The 22,719-nt window shown below is 44.1% G+C and overlaps 1 protein-coding gene across 4 annotated transcripts in view; it reads right to left on the bottom strand.

Moving 5' to 3' along the window:
- Nucleotides 1-7,695: 7,695 nt before the first annotated feature.
- LOC111960688 (protein c-ets-1-B) overlaps nt 7,696-22,719 on the bottom strand; it is a 38,274-nt gene continuing 23,250 nt past the window's right edge. For 3 of the 4 annotated variants that reach the window (XM_023982831.2, XM_023982830.2, XM_023982833.3), the window contains 7 exons: nt 19,357-19,476; nt 18,465-18,665; nt 17,710-17,787; nt 17,306-17,551; nt 15,674-15,934; nt 8,822-8,940; nt 7,696-8,540 (listed from right to left, as the gene is read on the bottom strand). In XM_023982831.2, coding sequence (XP_023838599.1) covers nt 8,325-8,540; nt 8,822-8,940; nt 15,674-15,934; nt 17,306-17,551; nt 17,710-17,787; nt 18,465-18,665; nt 19,357-19,476 — 1,241 coding nt within the window. In that variant the 3' untranslated portion in view covers nt 7,696-8,324. The remainder of the gene's footprint in view (nt 8,541-8,821; nt 8,941-15,673; nt 15,935-17,305; nt 17,552-17,709; nt 17,788-18,464; nt 18,666-19,356; nt 19,477-22,719) is intronic. The other variant, XM_023982832.2, reaches the window with a different exon arrangement.

Genomic DNA, 22,719 nt, shown 5'->3' on the forward strand with positions numbered 1-22,719 from the left:
CTCCCTAGACAGAGACAGTAGATTTACTGCCAGGCCAGGTCCAGGCCAGGCCCTGGATTACCCAGGAAGAGCAGTCAGCACTACTGGGCACTAAATCACAACAGCTTCAGCAGGAGCAGGCCAGAGAGCCAATGATGTTAAGGGTCAAAGGTCAATGGGAAGGAAGCTCAAGAACAGTCTGTATCTACATCTTAGGTCACTAGAAACCCATGACTTGTGTTTGTGCCTTAGAGCTAACATGTTTGTTATACTCTTTATCAGTGGCTGTTCACTAAATGATGGTAGGTTGTGGTTCACTACTGGCATCACAGCTACAGTGTTCATTGTCCTTGATTTATTGATGTACAGAATTTGACATTCATTGTTTGTCAACAGCACATGTACTGCACAGTACAGGTTGTACAGCACATGTTAGTGGGAGTTGGAAAAATCCTTAACCTTTCTCTGACTAACTTTTCTCTCCAGGAAACATGTTTCCCATGTTTAGCCTTGAAGCCTCAGAGGCAGAAGTAATACAGTAAGACAACCTCCTGCGAATGCCGCTGAGAACTCCAGTAAGAGCTCCTTAGATTGTGTGTTTTTGTTAGACTACAGTGATTCACCATGCTTATTTCTGAATATGTATGGAAAGTGCCTGCTATGATAAGCAGGTTTTTCACTGTTTATTGACTCAATCTGCATGGTTGAAAGTCACGCAAGAAGAGCTACAACTGACCACACATGAGGCTGAAGTAGTTTAATGAAGGGGGAGGGGCTGGGGGTTGAAAGCATTAGTAAAGGGGGAAAGGCAAGCTACGTACAAGAAGAAAGAGAAAAGACAGAGAGTGGAAGCCATGGGGCTTTGAGGAAGAACGAAAAGGGTTGACTGTTTTCTCAGGGAGAGGGTGGGAGTGGGGTGCTGAGAGCAGCAGTTCCATGATGCAGCTGTGTGTGTGCGTGTGTGTTAGTGTCTGTGTGTTCACTTTACCTTAATTTAAGACATTCATATCTGATCCACTCACTCTTCACCCACCCACAACTCTCACACCCACAATGGAAAACATCTCCTCTCAAGCCAGTTATATTTCTTACCAAGGACATTAGAAGATAATATTGTTTTGATTTGTAATAATGACTTTATCATATGTAATGAAATCAACTTAATTTGCTGACAGACTCAATGTCCCTCAGACAAAGCTAGACCATTAACCCTTCCCTTATTTGTTGAAGGTTGTTTGAAAGGTTTCATACTCCTTATGAATGTAATGCAAGGAGTTGTTACAAGCGAGAAGTGAATAGAAAGGGAGAGGGAATGGAGGTTCCTTAGCGGAGAGAGAAAGGACTGTGGGCCTTTGAGGGGTGGGCGGCAGCAGTGGCAGGGGTTGAGGGGGTGGCCAGCATGGGACTGGTGTGTGTTTGTAAGAAAGCCAGACTGGGGGGAGGGGGGGGCTACTCGCTGACTGTGATTGGAAGCAGATGTTGGCGAGAACCAAGGCAGAGATGAAAATGTTTCGGAAAATTCTCAGGCCTTCCCTTTCTGGGCCCTGGCTCCAGCTGCCAATCAAAGCACGCACACACTGGTCTGAGGGGCGTTCAATGCCGTCTGATTGGCCAAGGGCTCTAACGTGGGCGCTCTGAGCAGATGTCCTGGGAAAGTTGTTGAATCCCAGCCGACCCGCTGTAAAAGAGAAGTGAAAACATTCGGTCCTACAACTGGACAGTGACCAAAACCTGTTCTAATCCAGCTGCACACACACACACACACAAACACACACACACACACACACACAAACACCCGTGCATGCTCACACACACACAATCCACTTGTACAGACAGAGGAACACATGCATGGAATCACATTCTTACAGTATGTCCAACTGAAACGCTTCTAGACCTATAAATATCAAATGCAGTGTCTGTATTCAAGTCAAGTAATAAATTGGACTCTTAAGAACCAAAATTGAAAATGACCTTTATTCAGGAAAATAAATTATAGCGTATTACCGTTCCCCTTTGTTCTTGTGGTCTGGAGAAGACATTTTGTAATCAATGCAGGAGAGTGGCTCCACACATTCACGACCATCCCTTCACCCCACCAACCCTCCACACTCTCCCCTTAACCGGGCAAGACCACTCCACTCACTCCTCAAACACACATCTACTCCTTCACCTCCTCACAATGAAGCCACCCCCCTCAGTGTGGCCCTGTATCTGACAGGTACTGTAGTGCCTGGGTTGTAAATCAATCACCATTACTAATGGAAAGTCCACATTACCATGTGAAGCCACTCCATTTCCTGCCCAGAATGCCAGGTCCCTGGTACCCAGGCCCTCATGAATGCAGGGCGGGCAGTCCACCAGCCCCAAGACTGGCTCTCATTTCAGCAGGGCTACCACGAGGACCAGGGGTGCCTTTGGGAGTCAATGGCATATTAACTGGGGATGCGACAACAGCAATAAAAATGCAAATTGCAGCCCAAGCTGAGGATGCCCCAGCCGTGACCTTCATAAACCTGTATAATACAGTCCTCCACCTGCAGTGACATGTGGGTCAACCCATCTCCTCCACCACAATACACACAGATGAATGAGAATGAAAAGAAAAAAAGCAGGAGATTGACTACCTCCTTTTCCCGGAGTGGGAAGTCACAGTAAATACAATGTCTTCTTTTGTATGTCAATCAAGTTTGTTAATTACATGAATGTTCCGTAAATGTCAAACATCTTAAAAGTGTGACTATTCTCTGGGTGTTTACTCAGTCTCTGACAACTGTGGTGATTGTGTAAATCCTTCGTCTCTGAATGATGTTTGGTCACAGCAGTAACCATGAGAAGGGTCAGACCGTTGGAAAAGATAGTGTCTCTTGAAACGGACATGGACCAATGTGTTTATGTGTTCCCCAGACACCACTCCTACCCTGGGTCCATATTAACTCAAACAAGCAAACTCTACCATGGAGAACAATAAGACCAGAATAGAACCAACTCTGTTGTGTTACTGCCAATGGGGGGCCGAGGGGAATGTTGGTCATATTTCATGCCTTCTCTGCGTAATGGAAGCAGTGAGCTGTATCTGTCTGCGTCACACTCTCCCTCTCTCCCTACAGAGGAGCTGTGATTAAGTACTGAGAAAGGCAGAGATCAGGGAGGTATTATGGGTTCTACCATCCTAGACAAATTGCTTAACCAACTACGCAATAGGCCTGCACAACATAGAGTGCTTACTAAATAGGACTAGGAGTTTTGCCTGGTAAGGTCCGGTGGTTAGGAGAATCTAATGGCAGTAAACACAGCACACAGCCAGTCAAAGGTCCTATCCCCCTCCTACTCTATTCTTCCCCTGCATCTCAGTCTTTTCATCTTAACAACATGTCATCCTGAAACGTGTTGAACAACACAATTCACCAACCTCTGTAGTGCAGCTATCTCAGTCTGAACCTTAGTGTGCTCTATCCTCCTCCTCATGCTCATCCTCCTCCTCCTTTCTCACTCCTGTTTAAAAGACTAGGCGTAGGAGACAGATGAAGCTTCGCAAGCGAGGCCTTTAGATAAATATTTGGGTTGAAGTCTGACAAATGCGTCTCTCTCCATTTCTGGAGTGGAGTAAGCTGTGAGCGACATGGGGTCTCAGACAGGGAGGCAGACATCTCCGTCTCCTGACATCTTGGTGCCACCACCAGGCACTACGGTTTACTTTCTATTCCGCTGTTATGTTCTCTCTCTTTTCTCTCTTTAGCAGTGATTTAGTTTTGGGGGTCTGTGAGTTGAGTGAGATACAAACAAATTACCATGTGAAGTCCACACCTCATCTGAGTGCTTTGTCTCTCTCTCTCTTTGGATGTGAAACCAACAGGTGTGAATGGTATCATGATGTGTTGGATTTTGTTCCGGGTTCTTTGGCACGAGGGGCCTGGTTATAGTGTCTGGTCTGGATCACAGGCCCACGGGGTGGAATCGTAAATGTTAGAAGAGCCACCTGCATCACCTAAGCCACCCTCTGCACATGCTCCTCCAGTCCATTAGAAAATTAGCCAGTGTGTCTGTGTGTACGTGCTCGTATGCGTGCATGCGTGAGTGTCAGCATCTACATCCTGTCTACTGTATTTATAAAAAGTTGCAGGTACGAGACGTTTTAGTCATGTTGCATCCAAGTCCCAGTAAAAATGATACCATTGTTAAGGAGTCTGAGACTATAGTTTTAATAGTAAAGTTCTAACCTAAGCTTCTTCCCTACAGCTCATTTGAACCATGAGCATATTGCACGCTATTGAACATCTCAGCAAGGATCTTCCTACTTGGTTTTTGATGTACAAAACGTCTGAAATATGGTACGGATTTCAAGGTCTAGCCTCTGTTCTGATGTGACATCTCATACCAAGCCATTATACATTATCATCCCAGTAAAGGAATATAACATTTTTCATCTTTATGCCAATAACTGATAAAGCTTAGTTTGGTAGAGACCATTCTGTGACAGTGGGATGAAAACACTAGTCTGTATTGGGACTGGTCCTTGGCCTTTTATCCAGTGTGCTGTTCTAGAGGAGCCAGACAGCTGTGCTGTGTCGGCCAGGGCAGCGGCTGGGGAGCGGGCCACGGCCTGTATGGTTTTTATCTGAAGTGGAATTGCTAGGGGACCCTATGGTTACAAACACATGAATGGGCCCAGTGTGCCTGCTTCTGCTTTGACGTCACCCATCGCCGTGGAAGCGACATCCCAGCATGCCTTTCAGAGGGGACCTGGATCTGCCACCAGGCCCAAACTGAGACCAACACATACTATTAATCTGCACATTGTAGATGTACTGTATTCGGCTGCATTTACACAGGCAGCCCAATTCTGATCTTTTGTTTCACTAATTAGTCTTTTGACCAATCAGATCAGCTCTGAATAAGATCTGATGTGAAAATATCAGATTTTATTGGTCAAAAGACCAATTAGTAGGAAAAAGATCAGAAATGGGCTGCCTGTGTAAACACAGTCTTAAGTGTTATCATGGTTGAGTGAGATACTGACTTGCTCAGGTAGGTTTTGGATGTGAGTTATTAATATGCAATGTGTGACATGTATAGGCCTAGTATATGCCCAGGTAGTTATTAAAATGAGTACACAGAAATATTTTGAGGATAATGATGTGTACAGGATAAAATTCTGTATCTACTTTTATTGTGTTTACAAAGAGCTGACTAAGACTGCAATTTCTAAGACTGCAATTTCTGATTTATTTCATGTTAAGAGCTCGATGTACTGTAAGTTACAGTATAGATGTAATGTTTCTAAAGCCTTTTTTGCTCTAGTAATATCAGAAGAAATAACCACACAATACACACAAAAGTATGAAATATTTGTTCACATATATTTTTTATGACAATTTTTTTTAAAGTACATTAAGAAATAGAAGCTTCAGTTTATAAAACTTTCCAGCAGAAATCAATGATGGGCCAGCATCAGCCTTTTTCTTTAACAGAAAGGTCTATTCTCTATATCGAAAGAAAATCGCTACATTTTTTCCTGTGCTACCTTTATTTCCCATGAAAGCACCAGCTGTCTGTCTTTTTCTTTTATAAAATATAAATTATTGAAAAATATTCAAATGTTTGTGAACTAAATACATAAAAAGTATCTCATTAACAAAAATACAGAAACACTATAAAATATACAAAAAACAACACCATCCATAACAAAACAGGTTTCCTAATGGATCAGTTTGAGATATGGTAATATGTTAAGGTATCTGTGTATGTATGTATTTAGTCCATTTAGAAATAGCTGTGCAATACGTATATGACATTTACTGAAACAAACTTGACTTTGAAGTCCAAACAGACACAGTATATGTTCCATTTAAACAGACAAAGATATTATATTCTGATCTACTCAAAATGGTGACTGGCTTGGAGCTGGAAGGCATCGTCAACAACAAGTTAAGCATATATTTAAATATCTGAACAGTTGTCCTAACATAAAAAAAACATTCTTTGAAGTAAAAACATCTGAACAGTAATAATCAAACAGTGATGTGAATCCTGGAAATGTAGCGTGCATAAAGGACGGAACCACAGAGATTGGGTGGATTGATTTGTTCAAGAGAATTCAATCTTCTCTACACAATTACATGTGTGTGTGTGTGTGGGTGTGTGTGTGTTTATGCTGACTGACACTTGAAGTACCAACTCTGTGGTCAGTTGCCCAACTAAAACGTAACTAATATGGAAAGATATCGCTTTCCTATAATCTCAAGGGGGAACTACAGTCAGTCCAGCCAAATCTCTTCGCTGAGTCCTAACGCTGAGTGCTTTCCAACAAATCAAAAGATCAAAGCAGAAACAACACTTTGAACGTGAGGGAATAACGGTCCCTGTCCTCCAAGATGGTGGACATACCCAAAGCCCTATCTATCGCCTAGACCTCACATGGGTTTGGTTATTATTCCTGCTTTGTCTCTTGCTTATTTGTTTAATCTGGGTCTTAATAAAGCGTTATGAAATACAATCTGTACAAATAGACATTTCAAAACCTATTTTCATCAATATGGGTAACATTCAGCCACTGTAAACAATAACATTTGTATTTTAAGATGATATTTCTTGACTTCGGCTTTTCCCCTAATGCCTGCGTACAGTCATGTTCCCACTGACGACAACCAGTGGGAACAGTGGGAACAAGCCGCACAAGTACATACAGTATTCAGGGCATATAATTTCATTTATCGATTCCATATACTGAATAGGATGTCCTTCTGTCTTAGAAACAATAGAAAAGCATGTACAAAGCATGGTAAGAAAATAGCATATAATGCCACATCTCTCCAAGTAGTCCTTTAGCCCAACTGTTTATGGTAGTCCTGTTTTCTATAGATCTCTACCTCCTCCGAAAGTGGTGAAAGGGAGCATCAATACAAACACTTCAGTTAACAAAAGCCTCCAAGCTGTGCAGCGGCACAAGCATTAATCTCATCCTCATGCCATAATGATGATCATTCTCTTTAACTTCACAACTCCACGCTTCCCTCCCAAAACCACCCAGTCCTCTTATTCAAACAGTCATCCAAAGTTTATACTCCTTGCTTCGAACCCTTATCTTTTCATCCTACTACCATAATGCATCCTCGATATACCTTACCTATCTATGGCAGCTTCCCTTCATTCAGAGAACACCACATAACACACAAAAATACAGTATACTCTACATTCCTAAGCTTTCCGACAAAACCAATCCCTCATGTACATGGCTCGCAATTCAATCTGTCGACAACAGGTCCCTCCTTCTTTGTTCTCGTCTAAAACAATGCTAAAATGGGGCATGGAAAACCACTTAATATACAGATTGAGCACGTTTGTCTCTTTTATGTCCAAATACTTTCAAAACTCACCACAGAAAGGGTGTCTAAGGACTTTTATTACTGGTGGCAGGACAGTAATGTATGCAATCTGCAAAGTCCTGGTGGCAGACAGTATATTTCTATAGTGAAGCGGCAAATGTGCAAAGGTGAAAGCGTCAGTTTTAAAGCAACGGTTACTTTCAGTTGTCTATCAACTGCTCTTGGTATGAGTAAGTTACTCTCCACCCAACCTATGAAAATGAGTAAAAAAGCCAGTGTCTAGTGTCGTCTGTATAACCAAATCAGCATGTTTCAGTTATTGGGCTTTCGCAGAGAGGAGACAGGACTAACTTAGCCTTAAACGGTGCAATGTTTAGTTTCAGAATAGCTTCATCAGCATAAAAAAAACTAAACGGGGGAACCCTGGTCGGACTGAGACTCAACAGTACAATCTCAACGATAATACTGGCACAAACATTATGCTTCTGAAACAACAGTAAAAAATTAAAATACTTTTTTGGTCCAAGCTGAGAACTCTACCCAATGCCTATTGTGTGCAGTGGCATAGAGACAGTGACCTACTTCCACTACTTTCCATTTTTAATTTGGCAACAAATTCCATAGAAGGAACTCTCCATCCATGCAATGTCCTTCCCTAAAATGAATCCTTCACTGTCTCTTGGCCCTCTTCCTCAATGACAGTTTTTTGTCCTACTTAGGCTAAATGGCCACTCTATTCTAATTGATAGCTTTCCATGTGCCTTGAGTTACTAAGTAATACCTGTATCTATCTCAAATGCAACAAATTATGAATTTGTACATTTGGCATAGTGCTTCCTTTCTGAACATCGTTTGACAACAGCTCAAAATGATACAGACCACAGTTTAGGTGTTAAGAATGAACATGTTTGGTCTCAAAATGGACGCCCCCTTTAACCGGACGGTAAATATCAATCTCTGAGCCCCAGTCCCCTCAGCTCCTTTACTCTCCTCTTCTTCTTCTCTTCTCTCATCCCTCTGTTTTCACTCGTCCACATCAGGCTTGACGTCCAGCATGGCGTGGAGCTCCTCGGGGGTGTATCCCAGCAGGCTTTTTAAGTCACAGACAAAGCGGTAGACGTAGCGCTTCCCTGATGTCTTGTGGATGATGTTCTTGTCGTAGTAGTAGCGCAGGCCTCGGCTCAGCTTTTCGTAGTTCATCTTGGGCTTGTTTTTCCTCTTCCCCCACCTCCGAGCCACCTGAGTCACAGAGGGAAAAGGCACCCTGTTACACTGTGTATCAAACTTGAGACAAAGCTCTGCACTAACCTCACAATACAGTGTTATCGTGTACATGTCTTCTCTTGACATGGATCAATATTTAATGTAGCTAAATGTACCTGATACCTCTATGTCTAAGTGAGGCAAATGACAGTGTTGTTGGCCTCACATTAAAAAGACATCAACCTCATCTGTATAACTGTTTTGGGCCCCCATGCCATGTAAGGTCAGTGGTGGGGGGGGGGGTCATGACCTCTCACCTCGTCAGGGTCGGACAGCTTGAACTCCCAGCCGTCTCCCGTCCAGCTGATGAAGGACTGACAGGATTTGTCCGTCAGAAGCTCCAGCAGAAACTGCCACAGCTGGATGGGGCCACTGCCTGCAGAGCAGAACCAGGATAAGGGAGAGAGATGAGAACAAGGTTAGAACACTGAGAGAGAGGAGTCTTGTTTTCAGTATAATACAGATCAGTATTACAGAACATGTCATCATCAGCCACATGCAAACACAGCATATCTGTGACTGACTGTTCTCCTCATGCTTCTCATTAACTACTCGTCTTAGGGTCATTCATTTCCTACTATAAAAAGACAAATATTAAATTCTAAATCAGACGTGCACAAGGCACGATAGTGGAGAGAAATCAGTGTTTTCACAGACAAGGGTCCCATTCATCATGAATCCCTTTGTGTACACTTTTCCCTCTGCAGTATCTGGAGCTGGAGTTCACAGCATATTTTTGTCTGACTGTATGAATTCCATGGCAATGAAATCACTGTGGTTTAAAAAAAGAGGGGGTCTTCATGTGTGTGTGTGTGTGTGTGTGTGTGTGTGTGTGTGTGTGTGTGTGTGTGTGTGTGTGTGTGTGTGTGTGTGTGGTGTAGACTCCCAGAGATCAGCCATTAGAAACATTACATTTAATCTAATTGGTAAATAAATGTTGTTGCCTTCTGTAATGTTCAGGTATGCACTGATAATGCAATATACTATAAAAGCAGTTTAATACAATTACCTACAATTTGAATAAAAAAATATATACTGTAATTTGTAGACTTAACAAATGGCCTAAATGTGACAACCAGAACTGCTGGGGTTATTACATGTGTGTTGAAAAGAAAAAGAGTAGCAGAAGTGAAAAACAAAGCTTCCGTACTCTTTGATCTTGTGGTTTTCTGTACAGACAGAAAACCCCACTCAATTCAAATCACACCTGCCTATGCACTGGCTGCTTAGCAAAGCTGTAGCCGAGCAGAGCTGTTACCTCCCAGAACTGGCTCATAAACGCACCCTTATACAACACAAACCAAAGCTTTCAGAGAAATGGGACTGTGGGTTGAACACTTGAAAGCAAAATAAGTCATTTTCAATCCAGGCCTTCTACCCTCTTCACTCAGTTATGAACATGAATGCAAAGACGCAATACCCAAACTTCAGCAAATAATCCTCCAGATCAAGTCACATTCCAAAAACCCCGCTACTGTAACAGTGGGCCCACATAAGGATGATACAACAGTGCCCGTTTCCAACTCCCTCGAGCGCTCACACGAAAATGTTGGCGACCCCCCCAAAAAAATCTCCAAAAATATGTTAAAAGCCTCCAAGCACAATGGGCCTCATTGAAAAAACATCTACGGTGGAGAAAGGGTGGGGGGCTGGCATTCATAGTACTGTTTAGGATCTGCCCTTAGGCTACAGTCTCATCTGTAAAGCCTATGCAGGGTGCAGAGAGAGAGAGAGAGAGAGAGAGAGAGAGAGAGAGAGAGAGAGAGAGAGAGAGAGAGAGAGAGAGAGAGAGAGAGAGAGAGAGAGAGAGAGAGAGAGAGAGAGAGAGAGAGAGAGAGAGAGAGAGAGAGAGAGAGAGAGAGAGAGAGAGAGAGGAGTATGCTGTAATTGTCCAAGGCACTGTGGCTGACTGCCTGCTGCATCCCAAGAGCTGACAGAAGTGTGATTGGTGATGAGAAACACAGTCAACCTCTGAGTTGACGACTGACTGAGCCTCACTTATCTCACACCTTCTTTATCACACCAACTCATCACTGTGTGTGACAGAGAACCGTGTGTGTGCCTGTCAGTGCACAGCTACTGGGACAGGAAGCCAAAACACGTTTTCATCAACAGCTATTTGAGATACTACATACACGTCTTACTCTTTTTTGGCAGATTCTCTCTATTTTTCACATAGTAAGAAAATGCATTTGTTGCTTGGGTGCATAATGGGGTGGTCTTTCTCTTGGCTGCAGTACAGGATACAGGGTGATAACAGTTAATAACAATGGTTGTTGCCAGCTAGACATAAGCATATTGAAGTCTCATGTTTCTTTTCTTCTCTTTAGTTCTGCATGACTAAAAGCTCTGAGAAAGTATTCTGACTCCAATGAAAATATGTGAACATGCATTAGCCTCTGAACATGAGTCTACGGTAGCTTTGTATCTAATGCTACATCATTGTACACATAGGGAAGTGAATTACTTTGCAGAAATGCGTGCATGCATGATGACATGCAGCAAATAGCCTACAGATGTAGGATCTTAATTTGAGCCAGTTTGCTACAGCAGGAAAATAATCCTGCAGCAACAGGAAATGTGAATTATTATGTGGATTAGAATTAATGGACATTTTTGTAGGGGGATGATACATTTTTCATAAGGGAAAATCAAGTCTGAAATTTCTAAGTGGAAATTACAAACTTCAGAAGCCTTTTAAAACCATTGCAGGAAAGTTCTCCTTCAACAGGGTGGATCAAATTAAGATTCTACATCTTTACCACAAGCTGGCATTATATTACTAATGTCAAAGGCTTCAATGAGGGCATGCCAATTGTTTATATCTATCTTTCACTTTATCTTACATTTCTAATTTACATCTAATGTACGTCTCTGTAAGTATACAATTATCATCAAAAGATTAATGCATGAATTAGGTAATTTACATAATTGATTAGTACAGACAACCTTGCAGATCAAAAATGACCTTGAGATGCCAATTGTAGGCAATGCTTTAAGCAATCTGAAGTATACGTTGTCAGTGACGTACAGTGTGTGTTCTGGCATTTCCCTTCTTCCCTACTAGTGACCTTGTGACTGCAATTTAATACAGAGGGGAGAAAGTCCCCAAAGGACTAGTCTTTCTAGTGCATTAAAGTTATTGAGAGACTGTTTCCCCTTAAATTGCTTCTCAGTCTCCATAGATGTACAGTGCATTAGGAAAGTATTCAGACTCCTAGACTTCTTCCACATTTTGTTACTTTACAGCCTTATTCTAAAATGGATGAAATCGTTGTTTTTCATCATCAGTCTACACACAATACCACCAAGCAAACACAGGTTTTTAGATTTTTTGCAAATGTATTACAAAAAAAAAAACTGAAATATGACATTTACATAAGGATTGAGTACCTTTAATCAGTACTTTGTTGAAGCGCCTTTGGCAGCGATTACAGCCTCGATTCTTTTTGGGTGTTACGCTACAAGCTTGGCACACCTGTATTTGGGGAGTTTTTCCTATTCTTCTCTGCAGATCCTCTCAAGCTCTGTTAGGTTGGATGGGGAGTGTTGCAGCACAGCTATTTTCAGGTCTCTCCAGAGATGTTTGATTGGGTTCAAGTCCGGGCTCTGGCTGGGCCACTCAAGGACATTCAGAGACTTGTCCCGAAGCCACTCCTGTGTTGTCTTTGCTGTGTGCTTAGCGTCATTGTCCTGTTGGAAGGGGAACCTTCGCCCCAATCTGAATTCCAGAGCGCTCTGGAACAGGATTTCATCAAGGATCTCTCTGTACTTTGCTCTTTTCCTCGGTACTGACTAGTCTCCCAGTCCCTGCTGCTGAAAAACATCCCCACAGCATGATGCTGCCACCACCATGCTTCACCATAGGGATGGTGCCAGGTTTCCTCCAGACGTGACGCTTGGCATTCAGGCCAAAGAGTTCAATCTTGGTTTCATCAGACCAGAGAATCTTGTTTCTCATGGTCTGAGAGTCCTTTATGTGCCTTTTGACAAACACCAAGCAGGCTGTCTTGTGCCTTTTACTGAGGAGTGGCTTCTGTCTGGCCATTCTATTATAAAGGCCTGATTGGTGGAGTACTGCAGAGATGGTTGTTCTTCTGGAAGGTTCTCCCATCTCCACAGAGGAACACTGGAGCTCTGTTAGAGTGACCATCGGCTTCTTGGTCACCTCCCTAAGCAATGCCATTCTCCCCTAATTGCTCAGGTTGGCCCGGGCAGCCAGCTCTAGGAAGTCTTGGTGGTTCCAAACGTCTTCCATTTAAGAATGATGGAGACCACTGTGTTCTTGGGGACCTTCAATGCTGCATAAATGTTTTGGTACCCTTCCCCAGATCTGTGCCTCGACACAATCCTGTCTCGGAGCTCTTCGACCTCATGGCTTGGTTTTTGCTCTGACATGCACTGTCAACTGTGGGACCTTATATAGACAGCCTTTCCAAATCATGTCCAATCAATTGAATTTACCACAGGTGGACTCCAATCAAGTTGTAAAAACACAATTTGTAATAAATGCGCAAGAATTTCTAAAAACCTATTCTCGCTTTGTCATTATGGGTTATTGTGTGTAGAGTCATGAGGGGAAAAAACAATTTTATCAATTTTAGAATAAGGCTGTAACGTAACAAAATGTGGAAACGGTCAAGGGGTCTGAATACTTTCTGAATGCACTATATATATACTGTATATGAGCTCTACTTTGAAACATGGAGAATTCCACTCCCTTACGGAAAGACCACATGAATTTCATGTGAAATCATGTGATTTTCCACATGTGAAATCATGTGGTTGTTCTGTATAGGTTCCAAAATGTCAAATGGTGAATAGGGATTTAAGTAGCAACGAACTGAAAACCTCATAAAAAGAATACTAAAATAGAATGTGCCAGACTTGGATCTTTTTTTTTACTTCTAAAATGTGTTTCTTTCTGTTTAAATAGAAGATAGAGTAGTTTTTTCATCAGGTAGAAAGAAAGGGGCTATAACAGATGAACAGATAAATCTACTCAAGTGTTAAGTGCACAGGGCAGGTATCGTTTTGTGTTTGCACCCGGGTTGCCAAGACGACCTGGAAAATAGGTTGAGATGCGGCCACAGATAAAACGGTGCAGATGAAAAAGTCAGAAGTGCAAGACAACGCGAGATGGAGAGAAGAAAGAGAAGAGGCTGAGAGCAAGTGTTTCCTGTAAGTGCATGACTCTGGGCCTGCAGTGCCACAGAGGCTGATATAGAGGAGTGTATATAAACGCTCTCAGCCAGAAGCTGTGCTGCCAGTTACGGAGACCCAGTTACATTGAGGTACACCTACAGTATGTACAACTGCTGCAACTGCCTGGCAAACATGTAACATAGGGCCCAGTTGGGTGGCATAAACACGCCTGTAAGAAGTAAGAGGGATGAATGTTTGGCCATGCCTATTGTAGTTGATCGCACATTTTTAAAACTGTAACCTGCATTTAGTCATCTTATCTATCAATATAGAGAGGGCTCTAACTCCTCTAGCTTCACAATGAGATAGGGTGCAGGCCAGGCAGCAGGCTGTTAGCCAGCCTGCCAGTTTAGTGGAGTCTGCCACTTGCACAGTCAGTGTAGTCAGCTCAGCTATCCCCATTGAGACCGTATCTGTGCCTCGATCTAGGTTTGGCAAAACTAAACATGGCGGTGTTCGCCTTAGCAATCTCACTGGAATAAAGACCTCCTCCATGCCTGTCATTATTGAATGAGATTGTGATATCTCACATCTCAAAATAGGGTTACCTAATGTTAGATCCCTCACTTCCAAAGCAGTYATAGTCAATTAACTAATCACTGATCATAAYCTTGATGTGATTGGCCTGACTGAAACATGGCTYAAGCCTGATGAATTKACTKTGTTAAAYGAGGCCCCTCCTCCTGGTTACACTAGTGACCATATCCCCCGCGCATTGCGCAAAGACGGAGGTGTTGCTAACTCTCTGGCTACCTGGATAAAGAGCTAAATAAACTTCAGTTAGTGCTAAATACGGCTGCTAGAATCTTGACAAAAATTTGTATCATATTACTCCAGTGCTTGCCATTCTACACAGGCTTCCTGTTAAGGCTAGGGCTGATTTCAATGTTTTACTGTTAACCTACAAAGCATTACATGGACTTGCTCATACCCATCTCTCCGATTTGGTCCTGCTATACATACATACATACCTACATGTACGCTATGGTCACAAGACGCAGGCCTCCTTAATGTCCCTAGAATTTCGAAGCAAACAGCTGGAGGCAGAGCTTAGAGCTCAATTTTCATGGAATGGTCTCAACCTTTAAGTCTTTACTGAAGACTCATCTCTTCAGTAGGTCCTATGATTGAGTGTAGTCTGGCCCAGGGGTGCGAAGGTGAACGGCAAGGCACTGGAATGACGAACCACCCTTGCTGTCTCTGCCTGGCCGGCTCCCCTCTCTCCACTGGGATTTTTTGCCTCTGACCCTATTACGGGGGCTGAGTCACTAGCTTACTAGTGCTCTGCCATGCTGTCCCTAGGATATGTGTGTCACGTCGTGCCAGGCTTTTTATGCTCTACTCGACTTGAGTGGGTTGTGTCACTGACGTGATCTTCTGGTCTTGCTCCCCCACGTGCTTGTGCGGTGCAGGAGATCGTCGTGGGCTATACTCAGCCTTGTCTCAGGGTAGTATGTTGGTGGTCTGTTGATATCACTCTAGTGGTATGGGGGCTGTGCTTTGGCAAAGTGGGTGGGGTTATATCCTGCCTGGTTGGCCCTGTCCGGGGGTAACTGGGATTATTATTTGACCCTGCTGGTCATCTATAAACGTTTGATAATCTTGAAGAACAATCTGGCCTCAATGGCCATGTACTCTTATAATCTCAATCCGGCACAGCCAAAAGAGGACTGGCCACCCCTCAGAGCCTGGTTCCTCTCTAGGTTTCTTCCTAAGTTTCTGCCTTTCTAGGGAGTTTTTCCTAGCCACTGTGCTTCTACATCTGCATTGCTTGCTGTTTGGGGTTTTAAGCTGGGTTTCTGGCATAAGCACTTTGTGACATCTGCTGATGTTAAAGGGCTTTATTAATACATTTGATTGATGAATTTATTGATGACATCATTCATTCATTCATTTCGTCTGACCTGTGTATCCTGCGAGTGCTGCGGCGGGGATGACAGGTTTGTCCTTGCTGAGGTCTGAGCGCTCCCTGACGTAGTCCTTGAAGGTTCCCTTGGGCTTGTGTCCGTGTAGGGCGTTGGGGTAGTCCTCGGAGTCAAAGTTGTCGTAGGATGGGACGCGCTGCAGACTGTTGAAGGAAGACTGGCTGCTCCAGGACTGGGTCAGACGGTCACAGCTTTCAAAGCTCTCAATGCTCTCAAACGAGTCCTGTCCTCCCAGCTTACCTGAGAGACAGAGAGCAGAAGCTGTTAGTTGTATTGTCTCAAGGTGTGAGAGGGAATGATAATATAATTTTCTGAAAGTAAATCGTATTGAGCAGGGACATTACGATTTGACAGAGGACAATATTTATAGCAGGAATACACATTAGACATTGGCAGTAAATTACACTCTCACTGAGCTTCTTTGTTCTGTATAACGCAATGTATGGTCTTGGCCCCTTCATTTCACACTCAGTTTAGCATACGCAACTGGCATTTGGTTTTGTCTAATTGGAAGAAGATCAATACAAATTGAATTGCTATTTCTGGCCTTGGCAAAGATAAGAGGAGCATTTCAACTGAGAGCTATTAAAGAATGAAAGATAATCCAGTGCCTCGACTGATGCTGAAATCTTCAATTGCACAAATTGAAGCCACGTGTGGTTTTCGGTGGTGCCACAAATACTTTCCCACATTGAGAAAGCACAATGCGCTGCCAAAAACCCTGGGATTTATTATGTACGAGGCCTGGACATACCTTGCAGGCGAATGCCCAGTCAGTCCACTGGATTGGTCCTGTGTACTGTAAAATCCCTGATACCCCCTATTCATTTGTTCAGCTGGGGGATTTAAGAAGAAAATCCCAGCTTTATTGGTATCAATGTAAACCACACTGTTAATTCTTTTCCAAACGATCAGTGGGAAAGCAAACAGATGTGCATGTGATTAAGTAAACAGAGCGGTTCTTGAGAAAGAAAACCCACGCTCTCTGACACTCTGTCACTCTCTGTCCTTGCTGAGAACAGCCTCAAGGTTGAGATGTGAGAAACAGAGATGAGAAAGTTGAGAGAGAGAAAAAAAATGTGGTTGTTTTTTAAAGTTACCTCGCTTGAGCTGTTTTACATGAAAGCTATAGGGACAGACAGCTCTAATGAACCGTCTGGCTTTGTTCACTTCTCACTCTTGACACAAACAATTCATTTATTTTCTCCTCGAGGCGAGTTTGCTTGATCCACAAGCCAGCTATAGGGCCTCCTTTCTACTATCCTGGTACATGAGTGATGTGGCAGGGCAAGATTGGAGAACATCAGCAAAATCACACGCTCACAGTGATGTTCACAAACCCAACACAATTAGCTAGACCTCAAGACTCACACAAATCATATCTATCATAGATTCATACTGTATGGATTGAATCAGATTGAATCAGAGTCTCAGTCTTATGCAGAACTGAGACATGGACTAAAGGCCTACTCACGTAATGGCCCCAATTACCCAAGTTAACTTGTTCCTCTTTGAGATAGGGCACCTAAAATACAGCAGCTGTAACAGCCACACTACACTAAACCTTGATTTCCAACCATTTCCTTCACTATCTTGTGTGTAACCCCTCACCTCTGCTGATGCGGCCCACACACATGTTGTCGGGGGAGACCACCTCCTGTTTGACGGAGAAGTAGTCCCCCTGAAGTGGATTGAGGGGCATGTCTCGGAGGATGACGTTGGGGTATTCATTCTCGTACTTGAGTGACAGCAGGTCCTCTGAGCTGATTGGGTGAAGGGTCTGGTAGGACTCTGTGATGAAGCCCGGCTCGGAGTATTCAGAGGGAGGAACGCACTGGGCATGTTCAATGCCATAGCCTGCAGAAACACAGGAGTAGGAGGCGGATGAGGAGAGAGAGAGGGAGGGGGTGAGAGAAAGGGAGGAGGAGAGAAAGATAGAGAGGGATTAACAAACCATTGATGCATTAGATCCAGACTTACAGTACATAGGATGTAGTCCCCTCAGTGATACTTACTGACAAAGTAGTCTGAGGTATAGTGGGATTCCTGGAAGGTAGAGGTCAGGCCGTTGACAGGGAAATGCTTTGTGTCTTCTTCATGAAAAATAGATATCAACTGTCACTGACCCCGTCATTGATTTCATGTATCCTATAATTTCATGTATCCTATAATAGCCATAAACACACTGCATGGCGCTTGCAACGCCAGGGTTGTGGGTTCATTCCCCACGGGGGGACCAGGATGAATATGTATGAACTTTCCAATTTGTAAGTCGCTCTGGATAAGAGCATCTGCTAAATGACTTAAATGTAATGTAAATGTATGGTTGGGCCTAGCTGATTAAATATTAATGACCAGGAGGAACGGGAGGTCTTCCTCTTCGTCTCAGATTACCATGTAAATGCTAACAGCGCTAACACTTGAAATCGTTTTGCACAAAGATAGACAATGCTGTGCTTCAATACACACTACAGCTAATGTGACCGGAACAGTAAGCATTTCTGAGGCTTGTGATTGATACCAGGGTTGGGCTCAATTTTTCATTGAAGGTAGTCAATTCAGGAAGTAAAGAGAAATCACAATTTAATAATATATCAAAGGCATTTCTTTTTTGAATTACTTCTCAATAAACTGAAAAGTATTTATATAAAAAGTTTTGACATTTCTGAATATTAAATTACTTCAATTCGAATTGAGCCCAACACTGATTGATATGTTGTACGGAGCATTATGGGTACTGTAGTACAATCATGCTATAGCCTGGGCCTACCTTTCTGAAGCATCTCTAGATGTTCCCAGAGAATGTCGCCCACAAAGTCAGGAGCTAGATCGAGGAAGCGTTCCTTCCCCAAAGCACACAGACTGGCCCCGTTCATACAGAACTTGTGGAAGTCCACGCTCTTCAGGCTGAACTCATTCACCGTCCACGTCAGCCACTCTCCCACGTGGCTCTCTGTCCACTGCCTGGGGTCTGAGAAGGACATGGGGGGAGAGGGAGGGACATGTCACTGAAGAGCTACCTGAGGTCACAGTCATATACATGGTCACAAAATACCTCCAGTCCACTCCTCTGGTTTAATCTACACTCCCCTGAACTAGAATGGAGATGAGGTATTATCAGGCCACAGAGCCATTTCTCTAGCACATTCATTTTCATTAGCAGTTTCAGTGGGTCATGATTTTAGACCCGCTGCTGCTATTAGAGGTAAGAGGAGGAGTGGTGCAGATTCGTGGTGACAGTAACAATAGACTGTCAGTGAAACCCCAGCTATTTGCAGACTGCCTGGTAGGGCTGGACTGGGGAAACCAAATATAGACCTGCTATTAACAAAATGATGAGCTCTTCGGTATGCCTCAATCGAAGAACCATAATGAATCATTTTTGTCTGTCTCTCTACCCCGGCTTTCTCTGATTCCTACAGTCTGTCTGACAACCAGTACACTCAATCTGTCATTTTGAATATAATGTCACCACTTAGCTATCTTTAGTCATACTGAGAGGAAGGGTTTAGGTTTTGAGTGTGTATAGGGAAACATGCCACAGTGGTTAATCTAAAAATATACATGTAAAGTGAGAGATAGAACAAGAAACAGAGGGAGAGAAAGAGAAATAGCGAGAAAGACACAAAAAGAGAAAGTAATCCCTTGTTTAAGTGCCTTACCTTTGGGAATAGCCAGTCGTTGCTGTTCCTTTGTGAAGCCGCTGAACGTGTCCTTCAGAGCCTGCGACATCATCTCTTTACTCCCTGGAGTGAGCAGGGGCACGTCTCCACACTCCAGATCTGTCAGTCACACAGGAGAGAGAGACTAGCAGTCAGAGACAGAGCACAGGGCCACACACACACACACACTGTCCAGACAGACAGTGTATCAACTTGGGAGAGAATCAATTATACTATAAGGTAGCTGCCGCAAACACATTGGTCAGATACGTGTGTCCACAAACAGTACATGCTCCAGCTTCCACTCTCCGTGTTGTCAAAGTGCCTCAAAGCGAAGGGTTGTTTGTTTGGCAATATAATACATGAATGACTCACACATGGACGAGGTAGAAGGGCTTAAGAGGCTTTCAGAGGCCATTCTCACTGACCTGGTCACACCCTGGGTGGGACTCACAAGGTGGGGCTAATACCTATCAGTGGCCACTGTGACCTCCTAACTATGTCCTCCCTTGACACACAGAGGGTCTACTGTCACCCCGACACCACGGTGGTCAAACGGCAAGGGTCAGAGGTTAGGGACGAGGTGATGATGTCACCCTGAGCCCTGCCAGGCTGGAGGGGGTCGAGGGGGTGTATGAAGGGTGAGGGGTGTCTCTGGGGTCCCAGACACACAGGCTCACTGTTCTCTCCTCACAGCCAGTGGGCCCACAGCAGGAGACAGAGCACTCTTTGATGGCTTTAAACAGTGCACGATGACTCGCACTGATCTAATTCAACTCTACCAGATTACAGAGGGGTGGATGGAGGGAGGGGGAGAGGGAAAGCCCCCAGGGCAGGAGAGCTAGACTAGAGTGCTAAAACTCTACTCGGATCAAGATGGCAACAGTCTGAAAAAACAAAGACATGAAAAGAGAGAGAGAGAGACAAACACAGACAGAGAGACAGACAGAGAGACAGACAATCTACTGTGAATAAATATAGAAATCCCCACACCGCATTTCATAACAAAGAAAGGCATAAATGACTACCACGGCTGTATGTCACTCTGTCTCTATCACCCCTCGCCGTGTGAGGTAAACTACCAGATCACAAGCAGGCCCGGAGGGAGATTGGAGATGTTTTGTCACCACTCTGCTGTCTCTCAACGCCACAGATGTTCTGGCATCTCTGCCCTGGTTTGATCTGCCAGCCCAGCGAAGGGGAGGCCTTGGCGATGTGCAGTTCATGCGTGTTTTCAACGCTCGTCAATGTTCCCGACTTCATATGGAATGCACAACAGCTATCTCTCCTCGTTGGGCTGTGGAACTGTAACCCAACACTGCCTGACTGGAACCCAAGGCTCTCTCTCTCTGTTTAACTGCTGGAAGCTGACAGGCCACATTATGCAGAGTGCCCAAATGGAGGCGAACCGTAACACTAACGGTGTGTGATTGGATTAGGCCTCCATGCTCCCTCTCTCTCCATTTGGAAGACCTGATTATACTGCATATTAGAGTATCCACTCTGTTGGCTAGGTTACACATTTCTACAGTATCAAGCTATTTTAGTATCATTTTGCAAAAGACTGTAGAGGCTTTTGTCAGACAAGGCCCTCGACATCACACAGCAAAACAGGCTCCGATTCTGAAAGCATTCTGAAATTAAAATAAAACGAGACCTGACTGTATAGCGTACACCATGTCCCTGACTGCACGGTCAACTTGACCGTCTTCACCAAGGCGGCTGGTTGTTGAGTAACTATGTAGTGTTAGATAGCACTAGCGGAGAGCGGTCGCAGTCTGAGATGAGATGGAGCATGCTCAGAGTCAGACTGTGCCTGGGCTTTGATATCTATCAAAGGCAAAGACTGAGGGAATGTTGCATTTTATTTGAGATGGATCGAGCGGAGTTTGTCTGCACTTTCAAACCAACTCAAAGACACACATAGCTCCCTCTGGGTGAGCAGGTGGGGCTTCAGATCCTTCAGAAACAGCTGAAACAGGCGGTTTAAAAAACCTAGAAAAGACAGGTGTCCTAGTTATGACTTAACCAATGTGCGAGGGTCTGTACTTAACCAATGTGCGAGTGTCTGTACTTAACCAATGTGCGTGTGTCTGTACTTAACCAATGTGCGTGTGTCTGTACTTAACCAATGTGCGTGTGTCTGTACTTAACCAATGTACTGCATAACATTCATGTTTTAACTTGAACATGATATTTCCTGGTGCATGAAGCTCCTATAGTCTGAACTGAATATGATTCTGTTTTACACATTACAAATGATTACATTTCATACAGTATACTGAGAATGGTGCTCACTCCCTCTCTAAACAGCCTATGCAGTTCTCTGTAAGATAGCTAATGTACTGTCCATCCATTAACTGGGGAGGCAGGCTTGGGTCTAGAGTCTCTGCTAAAATATGAGGTCCTGATATGGTTTCAATGCCTGGGAGTCCCATTATGGCAGGCTGGGCAGAGCAGGTCACTATCACTGAGCGTTAATAAGCATCCGCTAGCCACCTCTAACACAGAGTGGTAGTCTATCATAGGATAAGATCCATCCATTTAGTGGACTGACAGTGTGATTGGGTTTAATATGGGGTGTGATTATGACAGAAGAAGGGTAAGGTTGGTGATCTATGACACCCACAACTTAGATTACAGAGTGGAGAAAGGGAGGACCGTGTCTGCATGTGGCTTGTGGTAAATAGTTTTATTGCCTGCCAATTAAGAGAACATACGGATCATTCCAATTTTAATTAGAAGTGGTATGTAAAATGGGACTATATAATCATTGACAGACATTGGGAGAGAGATGTGCTGTAGATATACTGTAAAATATATTGACAGCCACTGCTCTGGTGTCATCCTGTGAGTAATGTCAGTGAGTGCTTGATGTGCGGAGTGCCACTATGATATCTGTCCCGAGAGATACCTACTGAATGGATGCTGTGCGTGCCGGACTAACCATCTCCCTTCCCCCACTCCTAACCTTCCCTGCAGACAAAAGGTTCCAGTCCACACCTCTGGCCGCCAGGTCTGTTAGCAGTCGGGAACAGGAGGAGGAGGGAGGCACACGTGAACCAAATTAGCAGCCTTCTTCGCCTGTGCGCCGGAGCGAGGGCGTGAAATTGGGATTTTGTGGCCAGGGCCATGGCCCTAAGGAACCGTGGTGGGGCTGGGGAGGGGCAGGGCAAGTCAGGGTGGGGTAGGGTGGGTGAGGGGAGTGGAGTGGAGGGAGACTGGAAGGATGAGTCATTGAGCTGTAATGTGAGTTGATCACAGGCCTCAAAGTGCTCCCTCTGCTCTCACACACTCTCAGTGTCTGGAACGGTGCCACCTCCCTGCCTCTCCTCCCTGCCTCTCCTCCCTGCCTCTCCTCCC

This window comes from Salvelinus sp. IW2-2015, linkage group LG4p (genome assembly GCF_002910315.2).
Source record: "Salvelinus sp. IW2-2015 linkage group LG4p, ASM291031v2, whole genome shotgun sequence".
Classification (NCBI taxonomy): Eukaryota; Metazoa; Chordata; class Actinopteri; order Salmoniformes; family Salmonidae; genus Salvelinus; species Salvelinus sp. IW2-2015.